Source organism: Amblyomma mixtum, chromosome 9 (genome assembly GCF_055824585.1).
Source record: "Amblyomma mixtum isolate Tamu chromosome 9, ASM5582458v1, whole genome shotgun sequence".
NCBI lineage: Eukaryota > Metazoa > Arthropoda > Arachnida > Ixodida > Ixodidae > Amblyomma > Amblyomma mixtum.
Genome location: NC_143020.1, coordinates 107,158,006 through 107,184,044, shown reverse-complemented (window position 1 = coordinate 107,184,044; position 26,039 = coordinate 107,158,006). Strand labels below are relative to the sequence as shown.

Sequence of the window (26,039 nt, the reverse complement as noted above, 5' to 3'; positions counted from 1 at the left end):
TCAAATAATGCACCATCTAGCCCAAATTGACGTTCTTCTAAGCGCAAGTCCTGTGTCAGTCTTTCTTGTGTACGTCTTATAATAATGATCTATACGATTATATTTATTATGATCTACAAAATAGCATTCATGTTCCATTAAGACTATTTGAAGATGGCAGCGAGTTGCACAGTAAAATAAGTACAACTGATAGTTAGATTGAAGTAGATTTAGACCTCCGAAGAATAGAAAAATTGTGTGACGACTGGCGATGGAGTTAAAATTGAAGAATTGAATGTTCATGTATACAGCTAGAAAGAGAAAGTTTCTTAAAATATAAAATTAACAGGTGCGTAATCGAACAGGTCGATCAATAAATATCAAGTCAAAACATTTACACCAGACATACAGTGGATTACCCTTACTGAAAACGTCGTCATTAAAGCTTCTAAATCACTATTCACAAAGCAACTCCGTATGTAAAGTGGCTCGCATAGAAAGCATTCGTTAGACCGTCAGCTGAATACGCCAAAACAGTATGGGATCCTCACACCACAAACAAATGTCTCCAACTTGATAGGATGCATCGTATTGCTTCAAGCTTTATCAGCAATAAATACCGCCGCAACCGTTCTTCAACAGAACTCTGCAAACAAGCTCAACTAGCGATGCTAGAAACGAGAACTAGGTAGAAAGGCAGAGAACCCTTTAACTCAATATTAAAAATTTTCTCTAAATAAAGAAATCAGATTACTCTGAAATCAAAACCAATGAAACATCAAGGCATCGCCATAGTAAGTTCATCCCATTAGCGGCCATATGGAATGATTATTTTATGTTTAGTTACTTTCCACGAAGCAGCGAAGACTGGAACTCACTTCCCGACTCTGCTGTTTTGTCCACATCATTAGCAGAATACCTGCATCATTTAGATAATTTTGGGAACGGTACTAGCTCAGAGAGGTAGGATTGTTTTGCTGTTATTGAAGCGAGCTGTTTTCCTGGTTTCTGATGTCATGTATTTTAATTCGCTTAGAACTGATTTGATTATGTGTTCTATATCTATCTTTTCAGCACATGACTGTTCTAGCACTACTAATTTTACTGTTAATCTTTGGTTGTTTCCTTTTCCACTCCACTTAAAGCCCCTTGTTGGGACTGGCAGTATTAATTTTTCATTTAATTTCATTTATTTTACCCTCAGGGCTTTCGCATTACAGAGGGGGTGGGACAGTGAAGAAAACAATACATAGATCAAAAACAGGGCTATATATACGAACAATATTGAAAGATACTAGAGACATAGGACGAAAACATTGAGAACAAAAGTACAGGAGTAAAAAGAAAGAAATAAAAGGATTACAAAAAAAGAAACCTTATGTAGTCTATATATGAGTAAACAACATATCACAAATGGTCTGATTCTAACAGTGCGAGTAATTTGCTTTTAAAACGCGCAGTGTCGCTAACACAGGTGGCTGTGGGTGAAAGATTATTCCAGTCACGACATGTTTTAGGAAGGAAGGAATAAAAGAAAAGAAATGAAGGCGCAGGAGAGGATTCCAAGAGAGGGCAAGCGTAGTAGGGGAATCCAGAGGGACAGGTGGGCGGGTAAGATTAGGAAGTTTGCGGGGACAATGTGGCCTCCTTGTCCCCCGAAAGAGCTGGTCGATTTGACAGTGAAAAGCCTGAAACGCATGCACGCCTACGCTGCTCGTCTAATCTAGACATCTTCCGTTGCGGCAGGTAAATCTCGTGGCAGGCTACGCCCCTGTGGCGAACATCAGCCACATCGAAACACCGGTCACCGTTCTTCGTCCAGTCGCTGAAATCATAGCGGTAAGTAATCTCGCGTTTTTATTCTTTATTACGACAGCCTCTCAATGCTGAACATTTAAAGCATGTCCTGCTTTTATCAAAATGGCGCAGTCGATTTACTCGCGCTTATTTAAGCTACTTTTGTCACCTTTGAATTCGTTATATAAAGTCGGCGACAAAGGTGTCCGGATCGTGTTATCCTCAAGCGAAGCCCGTAGCCCTATTATTAGCCGCTGGCAAGAGTCCACACTTGTGGAGGTGGAAGAATGGGATTTTCGCTTTCATCTCCACAAGTGCAGTCTCCAACCGGCGGCTAATAATGAAGCTACGGTTTAGTTACCGGATCACGCGGTCCAAAGACTTTTGTTCCTAATTGGACGCAGCTTATGCCAGTATATAGTGCAGCTTTGGCCGCGCTCGGCAGATGGCATACCATGTGGGGAGCAACGAGCCAATGGGGATCCGTGACGCAGAACCGATGGACCAAGCTTAGTTGGCACATGCAGTATAGACTGAAAGTGATTTCTGCATTAAAAATGACGAATGTCGATTTGACGGCACGTGGCTGTCTGAAAATTTAGCACAGATCAAATGACTAACGTGCCTTCCGCAGTGTCTTTTTGTGAGCCTCATTGAAGTGTTTCTACGGTCGGACCAGCCGATAAGAATACCGCTCTAGTAACTATTGTTACCTGCTTATAAGATTCCTCGACAAGTGCTGCAAGCAGCACAAACTCCATGTTACCAGCACAAGCTACCCAATTTTATCCAGTTGATTCAACTTTGATAATTGCTCAGCTCCACTAATGTCTAACATGCGCATGGATGTTTTCGCCCGCGTGCGTACGTAAACAGATTCGACCGAATGATTACCACTATTCACCACAGCGTAGCCATTCGGGCTATAAAAGAAAGCTACACCGGTTAAATTAACATACTTTCGTACTTGAAAAGACGATATCCATGGTAGAAAAAATACCGTCCTAAATCTATCCTTTTCTAGCAAATACTACACTGCACACCACCGCCACTACTACGCACTATGCAGAACACTACAGAAAACAAGTGAAGACACCTGCTGTATTGTTCTGCGTAGTGTTAAGGATAGTGCGTAGTAGTAGTGCAGTGTAGTGTTCGTTTGAAAAAAAAAATGAATTTGAGGCGACATAACCAACTCTCTCAAAAAGTTTCTCTAAAAATAAATACACAAACCGCAAGATAAAGCATAGTATTTCATTTTCATATTTGTATGACTGCGTTCAGTCGAATATAGAGGGCAATGACTGCTTTATTTAAAACTGAATGCCATTGAAAAAAAATTTCTGCAAATGCATATTTACTAGATCCCGACCACTCTAGCTAGTTGCGTCAGAAAAATATCTTTTCAGCCTAGACCTCAGAACTCAAGAGCTATACAGCTTCATGTCATTTGCATCGACTGCGAAAAGAGGCGGCGCATCATTTGCGCAGATTACAAGGACTTCGCTGAAGAAAAACTAAATTAAGCAGCAAGTTTGAATAATCAAGCCGATGCTTGCGAATTCACAGGCTTTTTTTCATCTCTTCACGATGGGAGGATTCCTGACTGCAAACAGGATTACCCAGTTCCTGATCACTAACTTCTGCAACAACATTTTCCGTGGTGCCTGCTACCTCCCAATCAACGTCATCGTCGGTGCCAGCAGAGAACAGCTAAATAAGGTGAGAGATACACACAGTACATGGGTGGCTAATGATGCTGCGAGCTATCAGTAAAGCAGAACACAGTGAAGATGACGTCGTTATTCGGTTACAAATTGTACAACTAATCTCTTTCCTTGAGGCTGCTTTGTATGACTGGCTACACTATCAGTCTAATTGTTAATTGCCACAGCTGATTAATGCACAGGTCTAGAACAGCCTTAAAGATGACGAGCATCAACCTGCATCAATTTTTAGGAACACTCGGCACAGCTGCAAGATAGGCTCTTAGGGTGGCTGAGTACCTGATGATGTTGCTGTTGGACCGACGAGCTGTATGCCAAGGGCAAGAGCATTGCGATTAATTTTGCGTGTTTTCGGCCCTCGCATATATGATGGTCAAGATATCTTACGAATGGAGCTGGCGGATCTGTGCCAAAGAGCGCCACGGCTGACTTGTTTTGTCTGAATGAGGCGGAGCCGTGGACTAATTTCTTCAAGCATTTCGCCTCAGGGAAGCCCAGCACTTGGGCAGTGGTATGCATGCGCCCACTGGGAAACCCGAGGGAACCCCGTGGCAATGGGTGTGGAACCCCGCACCAGTAATATATGTGGCACTTCAAAAGGGTGGAAATTTGGGCTGGTTGGTGCATGATCTGAGGCTAAAAAACAGCGCAAACGGGGACGAAGCAGAGAGAGGGACACGACGCTCGTGTCCCTCTCTCTGCTTCGTCCCCGTTTGCGCTGTTTTTTAGCCTCAGAATATATGTGGCGTATGCACAGTGAGCATGATGACGAGCAACGGTATGAAACGTACTTTAACAACACGAGCACCTTGCGGTGCACTTAAATTCAAATTGGCTCAGCGTGGTCACAGGCAACGTCTGATGGGAAATGGCGACAGCGGCTGACGATGTCCAGAAAGCTTGCGACAAAACTTAATGTTAAACTAAGATGTAAAACTCGTTTCACAAAAATTACAAACTACATGCGATGATGAAAACCTATCTATTTGTTGCCTTTATAAATGCAGCTCGCATAGTTCGCTTTGCAACCATCGTGTTACGAAGGTCTGCATCTTTCCAAATGTCATATAATACCTGTCAATATTTCCTATAGTCGGATAGAACTCAAGTCAGCAGTGAAGCTCCGCCCACATTCAGGACCAACGAATACAATTCCTCCGAGACAAAAGCTAGACTTTTGATAAATCTTTTTGTGTAATCTCAACATAGGCTAACCATGAGACGAAATTATAAGCTCAATAATTTCGATGCCTCTGGATTGTTTGATAGCGCTAAAAGCTGATTTTGTTCGCTGTTGTGATTGGTCCCTGGAGTAATATAGGAAGCCGCGGACCGTGGCCCACAGTTACCAACTGTCATTTTTTAGAGTTGTATTCTACTATAGCAGACCGAGCTTCCTGTGATGCGAGGTTTGAAAATCAACATCTCGGTCTCGAAATGACAATAATAGATATCCATTACTATTCCACGCCTCCTTCCATTTTTGCGTGCATGTGAACATGGCGCTATCTGACAGGACGATAATCGATGTACATAATTTTCTTAATACTCCGAGCTTTGTGCCATGCCACACCTGGAAGTGAAAATGTCGCTTTCGAAATGACTAATGAGAGATACATGTGGTCAGTCCCAACATAAAAAAATCTCATCGGAATGTGCGCTTTTAAACTGGACGCGTAAGCCACGGCGACAACTCTATAAAGCTTGACTATTGACTAGTTCAGAAAAACGTCGATAATAGACTAACCAAAAATCTGATTGTTATAAAAGTGGAACACTTGAATTTCTGTAAATAATATGATATAATTTAAAATGCGGTATTAAAGGCTATATGATGATGTTTGGCCCTAAGAGAGGCTTCGGACACTACGTCCAAGGGATATATAACAGGTTGAAGTTGTTAGTGCTGAGACTATACTGCTGTTGTACTTCCAGCAGTTTCTGCGATCTAGCGGCACTTTCGATAAGAAACTAATGTAAACTGCTCGCGGTGTAATCCAGTATTCTTTCAGAGCGCACTCGCTGCTCTAATAACATCATAGGAAATTCTCAAGCTGCCACCATCACCATATGCGGGCCAGTTTAAAAAAAAAGCCAGCGAACCGAGCTTTGATTCGATCTGTTCTCTTCCTTGAAAACAATGTCCTCCAAAAAACCGCTTGGCACCCCTGTCCTCCTCAAACAACTCGCCCTGCCTCTTCGTGTTCGGGGTAGCCATAATGAAATGGTGTAAGTCACTGTGAGCACGAAATGATGCCAATAAACCGCCCATTTTTTTTTCTAGACCCGGATACCAGTCTACCTCGCTCACATGCCGGCCGGGACATCAATTCGGAACATCATCCATTACACTCAGGTAAATACAAGGACACTTCTGCATAGTGATAGCTGACATAGGAAATAGATATTTCGCGTTGTGCTTAAGTTTCTAGCTTTTTCTTCTGTTTTAGTTAGACCAGTAAATAAAGAGTAAATTCGTGATAGTGTCCGCATTTCGTCCAGATGTACACACTAATAATTGCTAATAACTATGCGCACAAAGCTGAAACAAATCCTTTCGGAAGCCTGCTACAATAAAACAGTCAAAATTAAAAATCAATGTAACTGTAAACACCATTAGTACCCAGCGCTCTGATATAGCTTTGTAGAACTGGGTGGTAGTGGTAGTGGTTTATTTAATAAATAAATAAATAAATAAATAAATAAATAAATAAATAAATAAAAAAGTGAAGCAAAAGAGTGTTGCTGGCCGCGGCAATTGCTGTCTAATATCTTAAGCACCCGAGCTGCAGCCGGCGGAAATGAAAGGGAGAGGGAGAGGATAGTGAGAAGTATGGAGGGGAGCGACAGCAAGAAAGGACAGGGTTGTAGAACTTTGATGCGCACCTTTTTTGGGAACACTGTAGGGGACAACACTTGGCGCAGACCTGAGGTGGGCGACAGGCCAAGCGGTGTGCTGGTGGACTTCATTTCGAACAGTTGTATTTAAGCATTTGCCTTGAAACTCCAATTATTCCTGGTTATTTATTACCTTTACAAGTCATTCCATGTTCTTTTAACTTTTCCAACGAATAATGCTATCCTCCATCAGCCACGATCACCTCATTAGACCATTCCATAATTACTCACACTGCAGTATCAGTCCCATCCTGGAGGGTGGAAGAAGCCACAGGGTCTCATGCGATTAAAATTTTTCGGAACTTGCACATTACAAGAAAAGACAAAAAGCAATCGTATCGCACTGCCATGTGCAATTTTGCATAAAAACAAACGCAACTTTTTTTTCCTTTGCAGATGTACAGGGCGCAAAATTTTATCATGTACAACTACGGCTTCGAGGAAAATGTGATGCGATATGGTCAGGTAAGTGCAACAAATGAAGATGCATCCTCGGCCTGTCGTACTACAGGCTTAGTGAGGGTTTTCATTCACAAATGTGGGGATAGGAAGTACTTTGTTAAGCTTAGAATACAGCACAGTTTGTTCGGTTGGGGTTATAGCATACCTACGGAAACTACACACTTCCACCTCAGGCATAGGTTCATGAATAGTTTCGAAAACAACAGTATACGAAATACTGGCCTAATACAGCAGTGTTAATGATTTGGTTGGAACAATATTGAACGTGTGCACCCTTCCTTCTGTGTAAAAATTATATCTACAGCTTTTTATGGGTAGGTCGATGTTCGCCGGCAGCAAAAGACTCATTTATTGCGGAGAATAGCCTTTCAGTACCTTCTCGCCTTTCGATTCAAGCTCATGACGTCTACACTGAAAAAGTTTCCCCAACCACCGTATTGAAGCAAGTAGTGCTGTAACCAAGCCTCTGAAATCCGCGCTTCTCTAAAATTGTGTCGTCACTCGGCGCCTTACTTTTGATGAACGATGTGGTGACATCTATATTACGTTTTTTTGCGTTTTCTACCTTATGACAGGTGCGTTTTCAGCTAAAGTAACACCTCTTTCGTTAGAAGGTGGTAATATAAAGCCTATACGTTCCGTTGTTCTAGTTAGTAAATGACCGTGCAAAAGTGGTCTTTAAAGTAATTATGTAAATGCTTACAACTGGCCTTCTCGGCTTCTAGGGGGCCCATATAAAACACATTAACGGGAATTCGGGAGAAACACTTCTAGTCCCTTTGGCTTCCACCACGTGAAGGATGACTTTAAACACAAAAAAATGGCGCGTTGACATCATCCGCGACGCAAGATAGAGAGAGTATGACTCAGTACCTGCAGTTAAGCTTAGCGACACTGGCTGGGTGTTTTCTGGAATTCCTAGTAATAGAAAAAAAAGCCTGCTATGTTTGCCGCCCTTGACAGCATCTCGAGGAAATCACAGAGGCTTTATTGCCCGATACACGCACTAGCAATGCTCCAACGCAAAATACAGACACCATCTTTATTTTATTAGCGGAATGCTGCTTAGGGAAGGACGGGAAAAAAATAAAACGCGCACGAGGGTTCCGCGCAGGCGGCGTTCGTGCATTCTTTTTGGTGTGTTTTGTTGCTGATTGGTTTTTACACTGCAGCAAACTAAGGGCAGTCCTTGGCGGAGTAGGTTTTAAATAAATGCCTATTATTTTGTACCTTTCTCAGTGCATAACTATTTTTGCAGCCGTCTGGTAGCGCTTCGGTGAATGCTGCTGCGTCGATCTATTCCAAGAAGGCGGTGGTCCCGGGTTCGATTCCACTGACCGGTCAAATTGTTTTGCAACTTCGAAGTTCGTGTGAAAGCCGTATAGCTTTCTTTGGTACGCTTAGGGTCCGCACTTGAGTGGATGTTAGTAATTGCTCCCTTATGCTATGCCGCGCACAGTGCTAAATTAAAAAACCGTTCCCGTCAATTCATGCAGCCGGAGCCTCACCAGTACCCGCTGGAGAATGTCTTTGCTCCCATCGCTCTCTTCACCGGCGCATCTGATCGCTTCGCCGACCCCGATGATGTGCTAAGCCTAAGGGCTCGGATTCGTGACGCAATCGTTTTCGATTACGAGGTGCCTCAGGAGAACTTCATGCACCTGGACTTTGTCGTGGGCCACGATGCCACGGTCATGCTCCACGAACCGATGATCGCTCTCGTCCAAGGGTTCAATGAGCCCTTGCCATGGCCCGACTATTTGCGCAAATGAGGCCCACACCGGATGAAGACAGTGAAAGACTGGACTGTTTCTACCTCAAGGACTACATGCTCTCGCCTTTCCGGTCGTTGTGCTGTGTCTACGGTAGTGTGTGAGAACATGGACACCACGATAAAGCTGAATTTCACAAGCTGCCTGAAGACGTGGCCTGAAACAAAGGTTCATTGCACAGGTTGCATAGGGTACTGCAGAGCGCAGGCTTAAGCTTTTGAGTGTGTGGTCAGTGTGGTAGAGAACTCAGCTTTTTTGTAATTTCCATGTTCCGAAAACATTTGTGGATACCTATACGCTCCTGTTAGAGTTCTGCCGCTGTGAGGACTGCGCCGTGTGTAACTGAAGTCGGTATTCTATAGGTCTCACAAGTGAACTGATCACGGAAAGCCATTACATGCTGATAATGTTGTACAGAGTCGGTAACCTTTACCGTGAACATGCGAGCACGCGTCTTTCGATACTATCGCGATGCCTTATTAAGAAATTCAAGAGACCTTCACTGGTATCAAGAAAATGTGCGTGAGCCAGGTTATGCGGTACTGTAGCACCCGACGCGAAAGCGTCTTAATGACGGTCTGCATGCGAAAGACAAACGCATCATTGTTCACGGTAACGCTGATCGCCTCTGTACTTCCAACCAATTCATGATGGACAGCACAAGACTTTCCTCCGATCTGAACTCTCCGTGAGACCAATCGGCAGTCAACAGTGAACATGACCGTGATTACGAAGGTGCTTTGTAAATAACTGTACAGCTCCCATTCCACAGGTTTCGCGGTAGATAACAGGTGCACTGTAACTGTCATCAAAGGATTTATCGTGGACCAAAGAAAAAGAGTTAATGGTAACAGTCCAAGCTCCCTCCGACGCTCAAAGAAACAGGAATGGTCTTTCTGTCTGGATGGAAACGCCGTGGAGTACGTTGCCACTGCATTTCTTCCTACATGCTAGTGAAGATGTGGAACGGCTTTGATGAGACACTGTAGATCGAGCAGCTTGCAAGCGCAAACTAGAAGAGCCCCGGGCAATCTCTGCCGCCAAGTAACTAGGCTGTGCAATTCAGTAAACGTTTTGCAAGTTCTTCGAACGACAACATACGAGTAAGCTGCGGGAGCATTCACAGCCAGAGTGATTTGTACTACACAGGTGGTCCGCACGCTTCTGCAGTCGAATGCGCTAAGCACGTTCAATCCCCTGGCAACACGTGCACTTTAAGATGCGTCTGTTTTAGGGTGTGAGTCGTTTCATTGTTGAAAAATAAACTAATTTTGTTTTCTTATCAAGTGTCCTCTTTTACAGCCCGCTGTACCGAAAGGTAGTGCGGGCATCGCGTAGCATTTTATTCGTTTTCAAGCCCTACGTGACGAGTTTCCTGGTCTGTCAGCCCACGATATTTATGCGTTTAAGGCAGAGGCCATGTCTCCTCCCGGTCCCATTCTACAAGACCTCCTGTCCTGCTGAAATTGCTGCCATGAGGGTAGTGTGCAAGAAGCCTTCAATAAGAGTAGTGTACGCGACATGCGCTTCTAAGCCAGAAGCGCGGGCCATAAAACACTGCAGTCTGTGGTCCTTACTAAGAACAGAAAAAACACTTACACTGTTTTCAATGACGACCGCTAGCTATTTTGACGTCATTCGAAGCGGGAAAGTCGACAGCGCTATCTTTCGAAACAGAACATTAAGTGGCGAAGAGGACCAATCATGGGTGAGGCAGAGTGAGCAGACAGAAAGCTAGGAGAAGTTTGAGACACGAGAGGCTCGAGCACCAACAGAATGTAACGCGTAAACAAAATTAAGTTCAAGCGGGGTGCGTAAGGTGAAGAAATAGAGAAGAAATAGCAACGTGATGAAGCGTAGAAGCCCTATCACAATACCCAATATATGAGACTGCTCCCATACACATTAACTGAGTTTTCTGATCTCTTTGTTAAACATGTTTCGTTATAACAAGCGGTGCTGCGCAATAAGAAACAAAAAAAAGGTGCCTGGCTTATAATATAGTGTTCGTTTTCTTTTTGTTAGGTTGAATAATGCATTAGTAGCCATGAAATAGCCATTATTTTACTCTTGCTTCAATTTTTAGCCGTTCTCCGCCCCCTGATTGGTCGGCTGTTGACTTAACGGAATCATGTATATAGCCGTCCCTGCCGGCTTCAAAACAAGTAATGCGAGTTTCTCTCCTGAACTGTTCCTGATCTCTTTATCTACGCTACAACACTCAGGAGATGGCTTATGTGGATGCGACGGAGTATTGCCACCTACATGCCTTTGCCCTCGAGGTTACGAACCATACCGGCCACCCCCCCTTCTTCGCCTAAGAAATGGCCGCCTAGGAGGCAGCAATCGTGCTAGCCATCTTCTTTTCCGACCCAATCCCCGAAATGATTATCAGTGACTCCGAAACCGCACACAATAATTTCTCTAATGAGCGGATCTCTCCCATCAACCTCTGCCTCGAACAATCTAACCCTCCCCCAACCCCACACCTTTCATCTGATCTCGAAGCCAAAAATTCGCTGTGGCTTAGCTTGGTTAAGCCCGGTAATTGCGAAAGCAATATCCGTACCTACGCCATGGTACAACTGGTAGTGTAGCTGGTGGTGGTGCTTGTGGTTAGACTTGTGGTGGTGCATCGGTTATACAATCCAATCCAATCCAATCAAATCCAAACCAATCCAATCAAATGCAATCCACTACAATCCAATGCACTACAATCCAATCCAATGCAATCCAGGCCAATCCAATGCAATCCAATCCACTCCAATCCACTCAAACCCAATGCAATCTGATATAATCCAAATCAATCCAATCCAATCTAATGCAATCCAAAGCAATCCAATCCAACCCAATCCAATGCAATCCACTCAAATCCACTACAATCAAATGCAATCCAATCCAATGTAATTCAAACCAATCCAATCCAATGCGATCCAATGAAATCCAATCCTATCCAATGCAATCCAATCCAATCCACTCCAATACAATCCAATCCAATGCAATCCAATGTAATCTAATGTAATGTAATGTAATCTAATGTAATCTAATCTAATCCAGTCCAGTCCAGTCCAATCCAGTCCAATCCAATCTAATGCAATCTAATGCAATCAAGGTCAAATGAACGTCAATGGTGGCCACCGCCGCGGCACGATTGTGGTCACCGGCCGCGGCACGGCAAAGGCGTGAAAGTGCAAGCAGTATTGCTTTCGCAATAAAACACACCGCCCACCGAGGAAGCGAGCCGGCGCACTGACAAGTCCGAGGCAATACTATCCAGGCGGGGCCCAGACGGTATTCCCCATTACGGTGCGAGGAACCATGCTGTTGACCACCTGTCACGGGATCACCTAATATTACCGACTTGACCGGCACCTTTACTCACAGGCCGACAGGTCTCTGGCCCGTACGGAAGAAATCTAAAGGCACCAGCTCCAAACGCACACCTTCCCAAATCCCGAAGTTCTCTACCACATATACCCCACCCTCTACTCTTTCACATGAAGATTCTGCGCTAAGCACGGTTCCCTATCCCACCTCATATTGTCCTGATCCCCCCCCCCCCCCCCCCTTAATCGCTACCGAGGAGCAGTGGAAGTCAGCGCTTCACTGTTCCGAGTCGGGCCTTCAGGTCCAACCGGATGTCTGGGTCCCTGAGGCTCATAAGCTCCTGGCCATTCGGCGGGGTTGACCTGCTGCGTTACATGAGGGCCTCAGCGCCACCCATTCAACTAGTAAAGTTTATTGTCTGTCCGTCTATAAAGTCCTGCACTCGACCCGCATGCAACACCACGGCAGTCACGTTTGAAGTGAAATGTGACCAAACCGGCCTGCTCCAGTTCTTCCCGCCAGCCATGCTTGAGCTGTAGGTTAAGCATGCCTCAACCTTTTCGTCTTTATTCTTTCAGGTTCTTTTGTACCGCTCAACGCGGATAGGCGTGTACATCCAAGTTACAGGGACCTAGCACTGTGACTGACGCTTATTAAACGCGGTCTAAAATTGAACTTTCTAGCCACCAGGCCTCCGCGTCGTGTACAGTGCCGATATCGTGTAAAGAGAGCCTCCATCAAATTTACAGGGTTTATAGCGACGTGCAGGCATTCCTGAGAGGTCACTGATAAAAATTTTAAAAAGACGAATTGCGCTCAGTAGAACGGGTTGCAGTGACGGCAAGGCTTCAGTGACATCGCAAGAGTAGAATATGGGCCCAAAACGAGTGCCATGTGCTGGTAGCAAAAATAATAAAGACATGGAAGCCAGCCCCGTAATGAACTAGTCACAGCCGATGAACTCTTGATTCTGTTTTTCAAGACTGAATACCCATATCAGCGATAAAATGTAATTTACAGGCCTTCTCTAGTACCACGCTTTTTTTGTACAGGCGAATGGCGACGTCACATTTCCTTTTGAAACAAATTTTTTTCTGCAACATCGTGTAACACAGTGACGCTTGCTAAGGCACACGAGTACACAAAGTTCATGCACTAGGTATCTCAACTTGCTGTTGTGAATTGGTTTTGATTTATGCGGTTTAACGTCCCAATGCGACCCAGGCTGTGAGGGACGCCGTAGTGGAGGGCTTCGGATAATTTCTACCCCCTGGAGTGTTTTAAGGTGCACTGACGTCGCAAGTATACGGGCCTCTAGCATTTCGTATCTATTGAAATGCGGCCGCAGGGGCCGGGATCAAACCCGCGTTTTTTTTCTGGTCAATAGCCGAGAACGTTTGTCACTAGCCAGCCGCGGAGGCTGTTGTGGCTTCGTGCCGTGCTAATTCGTGGGGCATATTGCGTGCAGTGGATTTAAACTTGCCGTACCACAAGGACCCTTGAAAGGGAAGAATCAATGTCGGTTTCATATTGAAGTGTCTCGAACAAATCAATTTATTTTAAATGCCTATAATTGTACGTTGTCTAAACACGAACCTAGACTCACAAAAATAATAACTGAAAACAGGAACCATGAAAACCATAGGAATGTAGGATCAGGCTCAACAAAGCATGCTTCTCCAATAAAAAAGTAATACAAATATTATAGTTTTAACAATAATAGGCATATTTATTCTAACGCACGATATATTCTACAGATATCTACAGATTTATAAGTGTTCCAGGAAGATGTCCCAAAGTACACACGGTCCGGGTAATCTCCTGTTAGCGTTTGAGCAAATCCAGTGGTGTAGGTGTACAAGGTGTTCGATAATGCAGGAAAGTACAGGAAGGCGAGTGAGAAAACATAATATTAACTTAGTAACTAAATTCTTTAGCTGTTTTCACTGCTTCCAGCCATAAAAAGGAACGGTTATATGACAGAAGAAAATTTGACGGTGGTATGAATGAGAAAAAGTTATCCGATGCAATGAAGTCGACGAGAGGCAGATGATGCGGTTCCTTCTTCCAAATAATAAGATATAGAACGGTCTGCGAGAAGCCTGCGGCGAAAATGTCGGTTTCAGAGCGGGGCAGACCAACAGCAGGTGGGGTAAGTCCGCCTTATCTTGTCAGGATAGGCATACAGAACACCCAGGGGGGGAAAGCAAGCTTTGGAAATTTAGACCAGTTCCAAGTGACGGTCGGAGTGATGGATACCCGACTCGGATCCTCCGACGCACAACCTCCTCTGAAAGGGTAATGCTGCGGGGTAGTGCTATCCCACATGAAGGAACAAGAGCACATGTGCGGCGCTGGAGTCGTTCCTTCTTCGTCAAAAGGAGGGTGACGTCATACGAGTTTGGCACATGACTACCTGAGTTGACTATGTGCCATAAAACCTAACCCAACCCAACACACGTAAAACGTAATTCTGTCGAGTTGAGGCGGCGGCGAGGTTAACGAAGTTGCATGCGGCTCTCAGTCAGCTTCCACCGGCATTCCTACCATGCGCAATGCATTTACAAATGCGCTTGTACATTTTCTCTTCGAGTCCCTATGGAACGTGACATGCGCACGTGTTTATTTTCTGTCGCTGTCCCCAACCGAAGCACATGTGGCAATGCTCTCTCGGCTCGACATGCCCGACTCAGAGTTACATAATTAATGGGATTCATGTGCCAACTGCTCAGTCCTGTCCGGTCGTAGTTGAATTGTTTAAACAGTTTTAAGAGACCGCTCGATTGGTACAGCAAGCCAAAGGCTAGAAGTGACACCCCCGTCACATGAAACAAGATAGAAAATTAAAGTAAAATTATGCTAAAATAAAAAAAACAAGTGCATGACGAGTATATAATGAGTTTTGGCGGCCAATTCAAGCGTAAAATAGTTCCGCATACTTTCGTTTCCCCATGATTGTGTTCAGACCTTAATGAGTCTACCCGTGAACATGAATACCTCACCGTGGTAACCTTGTCAAAAAGTAGAATAAAAATGGCATAAAGGAATCCCCCCTAAAAAAGCTAAACATTTGTTTTTTTTTTAACTGAAGGCCGCAGTAATTCACTCAGTTAATGGTGGACACCGGAATAATTTCGACCACCTGGGGATCTTTAACGAGCGCTGACATCGCACAGCACATGGGCGCCTATTTGCGTCTCGCCTTCATTGTGCACGAGGCCGCCGCTGCTGGAATCGAACCCAAGTACTCTGGCTGATCATCCAAAAAAAGTAAGTTAGGAGTCCTTGAGTAGAAATACTGAGGACAAGTTCTGGTATGTGTAGCATCTAGTATACAAGCGATATATCCATCACCAGCCGTAGCGGAGAGTCTACACCAGAGCGCAGCAGAGCACTCTTCGCCCCCTCGAATCCGGTGCAGTTCAAGAGTACACCGAGAGTGACACAATTAGAGCGCCTTTCCTTTCTCAAACGTCTTAAACCTAACCTAATGTTACCAACTAACCTAACTAATCTAACTAATTCCTCAAACTACATTCCACGCATCAATAATGGTTACGACCCATCCCTGCATACATTTTTTTTAGCTCACCGTTCCACCCAATTTCTTCCGTCCTCGGCAACGCTTTCCTGACCGATGCATCGGCCCTGCCACAATAATAACGGACCGGTTTGCCTTCCAGCATACTTAGGCTTCGCTGAGTCCGTGGCCAAAAAAAAAGGCTTGAAATTATGTTGAGGACATGGCAGCGAGGAATGGAAAAGAAAACGATAGATGCGCAACATCAACAGAGCCGTGGAGGAAGCATACTGGGTCAGGGAGCAAACGTCAACTGATGACGTGCTAGTTGAATTCAAGAAGAAATAGGCCTGGGCAAGACGTGCGATGCGAATGCGGACACTTACGGTATAGAAGTGGATTCTAAGCGAAGACAAGTGTGGCAAAGGACGGCAGAAAGCGTTGTGGACGGATGAATTAGGGGGTATTCGTGCATAAAGTGGCCACAACTGGCAGAAGACACGGTTGATTGGAGGAATATGAGAGAGGCAATTGTACTGCACTGGGTTTAATTAGGCTTATGACGATGAAACTCATGTAGAATATTATCAACGGGCTCACGCCTACCTTCTATTTATACCCACCTATCAAGTAACTGTAAATCAGTCGCACGCCCTAAAAATTTGTTACATGAAAGGTATTGTAAAATGCACATATATCAAATATTTTTGGCGGCTCTTCAAAGAAGGGATGAAAGGAAAAACAGGGCTCTTCACATCCGCTCGAACACACTGTAGCACAGCGTCATTCCCCAGCGATCACTATTTTGTAATCTGGACATCAGCAAATTACGCCCACCGAAGCTTGTCAGGGTTCAAAAGACTCTGATTAAAATCCCTCGCAGTATTTCACTCGTGTCGACGTGAAGGTAAATGGACATAAAAGTTTCGTTCTATTTACGAAGTTACAAGGGCCTTTTTTTCCTCATTCGAGGGCATGTTTTTTGATCACACTAGAATGACTGATAGCAAACACATCACTCAGCGCACATGTCGCAAAACTAGTTCGAAAAAACGACAAATAAGAACGCGGCTAACGTCACAATCAGTGCAACGTTCCTCTTGTGGCAAGTGCCGTATCTGGTAGCTCAGTTCATCATGCACATTTTGTGAAGAGAGAGCAAGCAGGAGCACGATTGCGCCACTAAAGCCCACCCTTTCTTGGTAAATATCTCCTTGCTCGGTGCTCTTTTCAGAACGCACTCCACCTTTAGTCTCAAAGGATTCTTTCATATTCCAAAGCTGTCGAACACTGTCGCCCCACACGCCTCTTCTACGGCCAAATTTCAGGTAAGTGCTTCCTAAAAACGCTCTATATAAGCCCACCGTACAGCTCTCTTCGAAGTGTATCCAAATCCCACTAAACCCTACCTTGAGCTTTGAAACACGTAACCACAGTGCGCTACTTTGCCAATGAACTGCCTTGCAGCTCCCAATTTTTATGCGAAGCATATTACTAGAGCTACACTACAGCCCGTCGAGCGCGGCGGTGGAGCTACCATTGACCTTGAGCGTGACCACGTGACACCACGTGACAACATGACGTCACAGCAGAGGAGAGATGGGCTGCCGGCTCGCGCGGTCGGCCGCGGCGGTGGAGGCTCCACATCAGAGGCGCGGCGGATGACCACGTGACGCTACAGCAGCGGTATAAAGCTGAGCTTGCCTCGCTCTCCGGGCACTTACGAGGCGGCCAGGTGTTGGGATGCCGCCTAGAAGCAGGGCTGATTTGAACGAGAAGCGAAAGCTTCAGCGTGCCACAGAGACCGATGAAGAGCGGGATGAAAGTCAACGAAGGAAAGCCATGTATTACCAAGCCTAGCCATCAATATGCTTCGCATCTGACTAGGCTTAACCTTAGCTAAGCCTCAGCCATTCTTTGTTATTTTTGTCCTTTCGCCAAGCATTCAGCAGGCTGCTTTTGTTTTCGCTTGCCGCTATCGCAACGTTGGCGCCGCTTACACGTAGAAAAAAGCCCTTGACAGAGTCGTAAGAGAGATATTTTGGCCATCACCTAGTGTCTACGGAATGGGACGCGGAGATCGCTTACAGCATATATGGCTCAGCACGATGTATTCGCGACACCTACTGAACCTGCTCAAGGTTGATGAACGTCAATGACCGAGCCAGTTTGGAAGAAAACCACCACCACGATCTGCATCGACACCAACCAACTGTTCTGTGCCGTGCTATAACGGCTTTACTATACTCATCTCCATCATCATCATCAAGATGATGATGATGATCATCATCATCATGATACTCCTCTTCAGAGGTATAGAAATGGAGCGCATGTGCACTTACCGTGCAGACAAGTTTGCGAATTACACTTCGCGGCTACTGTCCACGATGGCCTGTCAAACAAACAAAAAAAAAACGCCGCAGCATACTCATTGCTTTTGAACCTTTTTTTATTGTTAGTTCTGTTTTCAGCACGGAACGTTAACAGAGGAGGTCAGGCGGCCATTCAACACAGAATTTCTCCATGCTTTTTACTTCAGCCGCCTTTAGATTTTCTACTGCCGCAAATTTTTAAGTACGACAGCAATACTATGCGCACTTCCAGATTTCGCGCATACCTACTGCCAACGTACTGCGCTCTTAAAGCCTCCTTTGTGGCAGGAGATCCACCTTCCTACCGGGTTCTGGGCAACCTGCCCATTGTGTACACCTGGAAGGCTTTCACCACGGTGAAGGCCTTCAAGTTAAATGCCTTTAGGTAGAAGCCTATTGATAGAAGGCCTTTGCGGTAAAGGCCTTTAGGTCAAATGCCTTTCGCACGTAAGGATCTTAAGAGCTCACCGTAACTACTGCTACAGCACGATTTTCCGCGCAAAGCCATGCTAAACCGCCTTTTAATTTTTCTTTTCACAGGAGCAGTAAGCAGCCGCACGCAAGGTGAAAACTGTAGTCACCGACTTCCCCCCCCCCATTGCCTGAAGCTCTGAGAGACGATTCATTCGACGCAAAAAGTCATGGCGCTTTCTCTATGGCACAAGACATACCGTCTTGCCACCGTGCGTACACCTGGCGTCAGGTTTTTCTCCGAGATGACCGTCCCGAACACGCCGCAGCTACAGCCTCAGCTGTACGCCGAAAACAACAGCTCCCACGCCATTTACAACCGCAGATTATTAGACGTCTTTCAACCGACCTTCAAGGTACAGGAGTGCAGCACGCACCAGTACCTAGACGTCGGATGCGGCACGGGCGATTTCACGCGCGACGGCCTCCTTCCCCGCTGCCTGCCGTGCCGTAGGCTGGTCGGCATCGACTCTTCTTCGGAGATGGTCGACTACGCCCGAAGACACTCGACTCAGTGCAGCCTGGACTTCCATCAACTGGACATAGGAGGCGACGTGGAAGCGTTTCTCTCCGAATTCGGCCAATTTGACCGAGTCTACTCGTTCTTCTGCTTTCATTGGTTGGTGGACCAGGCGAAGGGTTTGAAGAACATCGCGAGGCTGTTGAAGAGGTCTGGAGAGTGTCTAATTGCCAGCTACGCCTCGCATCAATGCATTCCCGTCTGGAAGCAGCTAGCCAAAATGGACCGCTGGGCTAAGTACACGCAGGTAGGTTTTAATCGACTCAAAAGTGCAGCTACATCAAATTTAAGCGGCTTGTTGGGCGCATTGCGCATTTTGCGATTTGAAGAAGAAAGGGGTGGCCGGCTTTCGAAATTGTGCTGATCCAGAAAGGAAAATGACCTGAACAAACGCTAACTCGGGTTCCTCTTGCGGGAGGCGGGGGGGGGGGGGGGGGGGGGGGGGTTGCCCTGCGTCCGCACCATACACTATTTCTGCCTCTAGATGAACGAAGCCACGGAAATCTGGGAAAATGGTTTTAGTTTCCGACGCCGCCATTATGCACGCCTATCGCGGCGAACATCCAAAATTACCTCTGCAATATAAAATGTTTTGCCAACGCCACTGGTTATAGCTGCCTGCCAGAAACCGTTATAAACTAGTGTCGGGTGGGTGTCATTTCAGCAACTGAAGAAGTTCATTCCTGAGACGGAAGGAATGAGCGACAGTGAGGTGATTACCACCATGTCCAAGTGGCTCACTGATGCTGGGCTTGTTCCCAGCACCTTGGAGACTTCTCGCTCTGGTGTATTCGACAACGGAACCTTGCAGGAAAACATAGGTGAGTTCTTGTCTTTCTTTTTCAGGCCTTGCGTCTTTGAAAAGTCATTTAGTCGCTCTTTGCGGCACTCAAAAGCGGACCTTGGTACAGATGCGGTATATAACCGCGCCCATTGGACGAGGGACCATACGTATAGCCCCTCAAATTCTCTGGAGCAAGATTAGTGCATTCCATGCAGTGTCACATCGTATACCCATAATTGAGAACAATGCACCTGACCTTACATCTTAGCAACAAATGAACTGTTTTTTCCGGTGTGGCGGCGTATACGGTTTATGGTTTACAGTGGTTTAACGTCCCGAATTAACTCAGGCTATGAGGGAGGCCGTAGTGAAGAGTTCTGGAAATTTCGGCCACCTCGGGTTCGTTAACGTGCTCTGACATCGCACAGTACACAGGCCTCTAGAATTTTTCCTCCATCAAATGTTTGATGCTTGTTCGTCATTAAAACACGCAGTTAGTGGTCCAAAATTTTTAATTAAAATGTGTATCTCTTTCCTAAAACTCTGTTCAATCTTCTGAAGTTAATCATAAAAATGACTCTGTGATCCCCAATATAAAGTGAATGGCGGTATCACCGTATTACCTTGCCTCCGACGTCCCCAGCCGAAGACAGAAAAAAAAAAGTAATTCAAATCACCGTAGTTGCATTGGAAAATCGGCGTGTCGTGGTGATAACCTGGGTTTCATTTCTCCCGTTTAGGTTACAGTGACCTTTTTGTGATTAGAACGGGATGTTACCTCGATGCAGGCCAACCTCAATCTGTTTTTAATGACCCTTTCAAACTACAATATTACGGCCACGCCAGACATACCTAATCATCGGATATGAAACAATGCTGTGAAATACCGATATGAAATGCGGCAACGGCGTGATAAGCCCGCATTTCATGCTTTTAGGTACATATTGCGCCATCTAGACTTGCACAGAGACAGCGCAAAGGAAGTGCCATTCGACAACTAGCCCACACTGAAAGTGTGACGCAATTTGGCTTAGCTGCCAGTTCTCCTGCAAAAGTGACCCACGTGCATTGCGTCTGAGAACCAACGCCTGCAGAGTCATGTTTGAGAGTAACAAGACACAATACTGATTCTCTCTGCAAAATTTTACGGCATACCTTTCAGGTAGCATTTTCTGAACTCGGACATAAGTAGTGAGAATACGTATTCCAACGTTAGCAGCAGTATTTGCCTTCATAATCTGTCCCAGCGAATGGACTTCCAGCTTGTGTCCAGCCAAATAACGAGGTTATTATCACCGACTATTTCCTTTACATTGCGCCCAATTCGACGCAGCTGCTACAAATTTCAACTTTAGTTCGTTGAGTTATAGTCTTATTCCCAAAACAGAGATGAAATCACGCGGAGGCTAATTCTTATTATTTATTCTAATAACCACTGCACAACCAAGAGCCTTATATTGACGCGTTAATGTTCCTGCTCCGCAGGACTGACACAATTATCTGCAAATTTTTGCTCTAATAAACCTTCAGCCACGGTAATTATTTCTGTTTTTGTAACGTGAATTCTCCCTTATTTTTCTCTCTTCCAAGCAAAGCATATAGCGATCGTACCCATCATGAACGTCGTGACCGAGGAAGAAAAACCTCAGCTGGTTGCTGACGTCACTGAGTTGGCACTCAAGGTTCATGCACCGAACACGGACCATTCGTCGTACAAAACTATCATAATCAAGGCTTGCAAATTAGCCGACTTCTAGATTGCTCAGGTTCAGAGGCAACTGAGAATTGTTTAGTGAAGAGTTGGTGAATGTGTGTCGCTTAGTTCTAAGCGAGGCATATTCAGTAATTAGAAAACAACTAAGGAAGTAGATGATAAGCTGCATTCTTTTCCGCATGAAGCCGGATTTGCCTTCAACGAGTTCAGCGGTCTTCTAGCGTGTTAGAAGTCAAGAAATGAATAAAAGCTATCATAATGAGCTATGTGGTTCCCCCTTGTGATATTATTGCAACTAGAGCGTAGTATTGCTCTGTGAACGCAAACAAACCAAAAATAAACTACATGCCAGTTAGGCACCTACATACCGTATGCTTCACCTGGGATATTCTGCGATTTAAAAAAGAGTAGGTTTCTGTGGTTAGGTGATCGCTTTTTTCCGCGTAGCATTTTCAGTGGCGTAACGCATCAAAATACAGCCAAGACGTGCTAACTAGTGCGATGGTTAACTGATGCTGAATACTTAACTTCTTCAGAGTTACTGTTAGCTTCCTTATTTATTGAAGAGCGTCCCGATAAGTTGACACGTTTTGGTGGTCTCGTTTATATTCAAGCATAATGAAATGAACAGGGCCATCTCAAACACGCAAAGTAGGCTTAAGCGTTGTGTTCGTCTCATTCTTAGTGCTGCTACATGTTTCAGATTGCGCTGTTCACTTCAAGATGCCATCGTAAGTGATATCAGTTTTTAGAATTTCGAAAACGCAGTTACCCTCGGCGCTGTGGCCCAAGAAATTTTGACTACATTGCGCCAAAATATATGCTCATTCGAGATGCTTGCAGGCAAAGCAACCCCTCCAGCGGACGCAATTTGTGGACATAGCCAAAATGTGTGCAGCCGCCACGGCGACGTTTTGGAAAGTCTAAAAACTGATATGGATATTGCTTGCGGTGAGCTACTCGCCTCACAGTAAATAAAGAGGGTTACAATAGTAGTTAAAAAGCAAAAGAGAGAGAGAGAGAAAAAAAGGACGGAAAGGCAGGGAGGTTAACCAGGCGATGCCCAGTTGGCTACCCTACACTTGGGGAGGGGAACAAAGAGGAAAAAAAGGAAAAAGAGCAGCAATGAAATGAGTTTTCTAAGTGTCCAGCGACCACTATGTCACGGGGACAGAGGGCGCGCACTGAAAACTTAAAGATTATAGACGGGAATACAACCCCGAGTCCCTTAAGAATCGCAGGAGCGCTTTCACCGCTTTCCTTTGTGAGGAAGGTTGTGTCCAAGGCCCCAGAACGTTTGACTCAGTTAAAGGACGCGAGTCCAAGCGGTACAGAGTAGCAATTAGAAAAGCGCGCTCTCGCTCAAAACGAGGGCAGTCACAGTCAATATTAGTTAAACAGCCTACTAGATAGCGTGTCTTAGCTGAATCCTGATGTGCTACACTTCTGGCAATGCAATGCCGAAAAACGCGATTTTCCATTTCAGAAACCTTAGTGTTAAAAATTTCAAAACATTTTAAGTAAAACAAATCTGATCTATGGTACACTTAACAAAACCGCGAGCAATTTTGCCTCTTTCGATCAATTTGGCGTGCACCTACCGAGCAAGTTCCGGTGCCAGCTTTTGATACTCAACAGCCAAAAATATTTACTTACCAACCTCAAGCAAAGGTTCCCTAAAATTTTGTTCTTGGCTCAGGGCAGCCTCTCTTTTATATTGAGAGCAAACGTACAACTTACTTTCCTACGAACTCCCTCATCTCTTTGAACTCATTTAGGTTACATGATTCGCTAAAAGCTATGTCAATAAAAGAAGTTGGTCAAATGTTTAGGGGAATCCCCCACGGCGGAGTAAATTTGTGGAAACTGTATAGCTTTCCTTTGTAGCCGTATGGCTGCGCTTGGGTGGATGCCTATGAGTATTTTGATAAAAAAATAAACAAACAATAAAAGGAGTTGTATGCGGAATTTTTGAAATACACATAAGCCAGTTGCATCGCATGTGCGACATCCATGATGGCCGAAGGTAATGCGGAGGCTGTTTACACTGTCGCTGACCACGAAAATATTTTATTTCTACTCCCCTCGTTCATGCACTAATCAAGAATACGCCCAATCATTAGTAATTTATTCTGCTTTACCATGCTACCTAGATTTGCGCCCTTCCCATTGATGTTTTCCTTTTCCCATGTGTCAGCGTTGTTACCGCATCAATAAGCCGGGTTTCTATTGGTGCGTTTAATACCTCGTTCATGTCTGCTTCCGCTGAATTGAATTCCGCCAGTACTGGAGAGTAAATGCGCCAAAATATCGTGATCCCTTTAAACTTTGCACCTAAGGTCCCGTAAATCTGCCCGTCACAAAATCAGATGCAAGTGCCGGCACATTAATGTTTTTCCGAGAAGAATTTATCCAACTGAACACCCTAGCTTGGTTGCCTTTTTTAGAAGAGGTCAAATGAGAAAATAGCGCTACTCATAACCTCGACACCGTGCAGTCCACCCAGCAGCTCCCTCACGTCATGGTTTATTGAAGCCATGATACGCTCACGGTTTGCCCAGTGACAACTGTCAGGGTTCCAAGCTCCCAGTTACAGGTGCCCGACCGACATTTCGATCCTGGCAAGATAAGGTTTGAAACGGTGAAAGGATGTATATTGCAGTGACTGAAGTGTGGCGCATTTATTTTCTTTATCAGATGGCGAGTTTATTGACCATCTGTTGTCTGTGACTGAAGGCATTTCATTGAATAGAATTGCAGCGGGACCGCTATGCAAAAGCAGGACAGTGAGATGCTGCTGGCTCTCGTTTCGCAATTAGGGTAACATTCCTCTTTTGACAAGTGCAATAGTGGAAAGCTCTCTTCATCTAATACGTTTTGTGTAGACTGAACAAGCAGGACTAACAAGGCCTAGTTCGTGCACGCCAATATTCTGCGACGTGTAGTCCAGTTCGTAGTGCTTCACTAATTTTTAGAGTACATGGGTTCGTCGTATCTTAAAGCGGTTACAAACTATAACCGACAGACACTTTTCCTCCACTACACGAAACGTAAGTTCTCCCAAGCAAGTTTTTTTCCTTACTGTCCGGCTGTTCTCTGTCTGAGAAGAAAAAATTCAGGGGGCACTTTGTCTAAAGTGTGTAGAGGTGAAAGCGTTTTCCGCACCACTTTCGCTGCTTCTGTGGCACTGGTGGCGTCACATATAATTGAGTACCAATTACTAAGCGTTATGACAAATCACTAATTAATGGTTAATTAGTGATTAATGCCTGAATACTAATTAACTGCTAATTAATGACGCTTAAGCTTCGCCTTTAGGAGTGGAACGCGACAGCGTGTTGTAGCGCTGCCAGGGAGTCCACGGAACGCCACCACCCGTTCGGCGCGATGCCTTGCCCTTTGAACGCAACGCTTTTTGAGGAAAGGAAATGACGCAGTAATTCTCTGTCATCTCGGTGGACACTTGAACCGCACCGTAGAGGAAGGGAGGAAGTGGGAGTGAAAGGAGACAAAGAGTGCCCGTAATGAAGAAAATGAAACTTGTATTTGAGGAAAGGAAATTACGCAGTAACTTTCTCACATATCTCGGTGAACACCCGTCAAAATTCAGGGGGAGGCAATTTTTTGACTTAAAGTATGGTCACTGATGTGTGGTTAAGATGTTAAGCTTCGCCTCTTAGAGTGGAACGCGACAGCATCTTGCAACGCTGCCAGGGAGTCCAGAGAACGCCATTGCCCATTCGGTTCTACGCCTCGCTCGTCGGTAAATTGGTTTTTGAGGAAAGGAAATGTATCTGTCTCTCATATCTCGGTGGACACCTAAACCTCGCCGGAAGGGAAAGGAGGAGGATGGGAGTGAGCGAAGACACCGCATTCATTAGACGTGCCTTTGTTGATTCCAAACCATCGAGCTCGCATGGCCGAGTGGATAGCATGCTCGTCTCGCACGCCGAAGACCGGGGTTCGATTCCCGAGCTCGACCAATTTCCTACTCGGTTTTATTTATTTATATGGCCTGACTAGAAAGTTAATGAGGCCAATTAGGTAATTAAGCAATGAACTAAGCTCAGTCCCACTGACTTGGAGCATCACTATGCGATCCCTTCAGTTGGTTGCATGGTTACTAGCCAAAGTACAATTGGCCCCATTTGAAAAATGCGCGCTGTGACGTCACGGCTGTTTCGACCAATTGAAAAGCGTGACATTTCTGTCGACAACTGCTGCTTACAACGATGAGACATTAAAGGCTTTCGCCTTAATAGACCTGTGACAGGGCTGTATCCTGCGCTTCGATAGACGAATCTGAAAACCAGTCCTTCAGACTTTATCGTTTTGTGAGATAAGTTTCACTCTATTCGTAGCAGCGTTGTCTCATTGTAAAGCACTCAAACTGCGCCGAAATTTTTATTTAGCTTTAAAACGGAACGTATCTGACGTCATTTGCTCGGAAGAAAGTCCACTGTGGACCTTACGTTCGAAGAATATCGCGCCTTTTTACTTCCCATTTGCTGCAATCTTTCACGGCATCGATTCTGGTTTCAGAAACCGCAAAGTCGCAGGTTACGTATACATCGGCAATATCATCAGCATTAAAACGACAGCTAAATGCGAATGCAAACTGTTGGTGCACGATTGAAAGAAAATAGCAAGAAGCAAGGCATAAGAGACGAGTGAGACAGGACAAGGAACCGTGTTC

The 26,039-nt window shown here is 45.1% G+C and overlaps 2 protein-coding genes and 1 pseudogene across 5 annotated transcripts in view; 2 read left to right on the top strand and 1 right to left on the bottom strand.

The window, feature by feature from the left end:
• LOC149330587 (gastric triacylglycerol lipase-like) overlaps window positions 1–8,635 on the top strand; it is a 48,424-nt pseudogene extending 39,789 nt beyond the window's left edge.
• Window positions 1–26,039, bottom strand: part of LOC149330582 (lysosomal acid lipase/cholesteryl ester hydrolase-like) — a 181,500-nt gene that overhangs the window by 90,855 nt on the left and 64,606 nt on the right. The window lies entirely within an intron of this gene.
• Window positions 15,113–21,607, top strand: LOC149330586 (juvenile hormone acid O-methyltransferase-like). 2 transcript variants are annotated; one of them, XM_089559897.1, is made up of 5 exons: window positions 15,113–15,232; window positions 16,717–16,810; window positions 18,395–19,092; window positions 19,510–19,666; window positions 21,225–21,607. In XM_089559897.1, exons 3-5 carry the CDS (start codon window positions 18,496–18,498, stop codon window positions 21,287–21,289), a joined length of 819 nt encoding a protein of 272 aa, XP_089416023.1. In that variant the 5' UTR covers window positions 15,113–15,232; window positions 16,717–16,810; window positions 18,395–18,495; the 3' UTR covers window positions 21,290–21,607. The 2 variants fall into 2 exon arrangements, with proteins under 2 accessions (XP_089416023.1, XP_089416022.1); XM_089559896.1 differs by having other exon boundaries at window positions 15,115–15,232; window positions 21,220–21,607.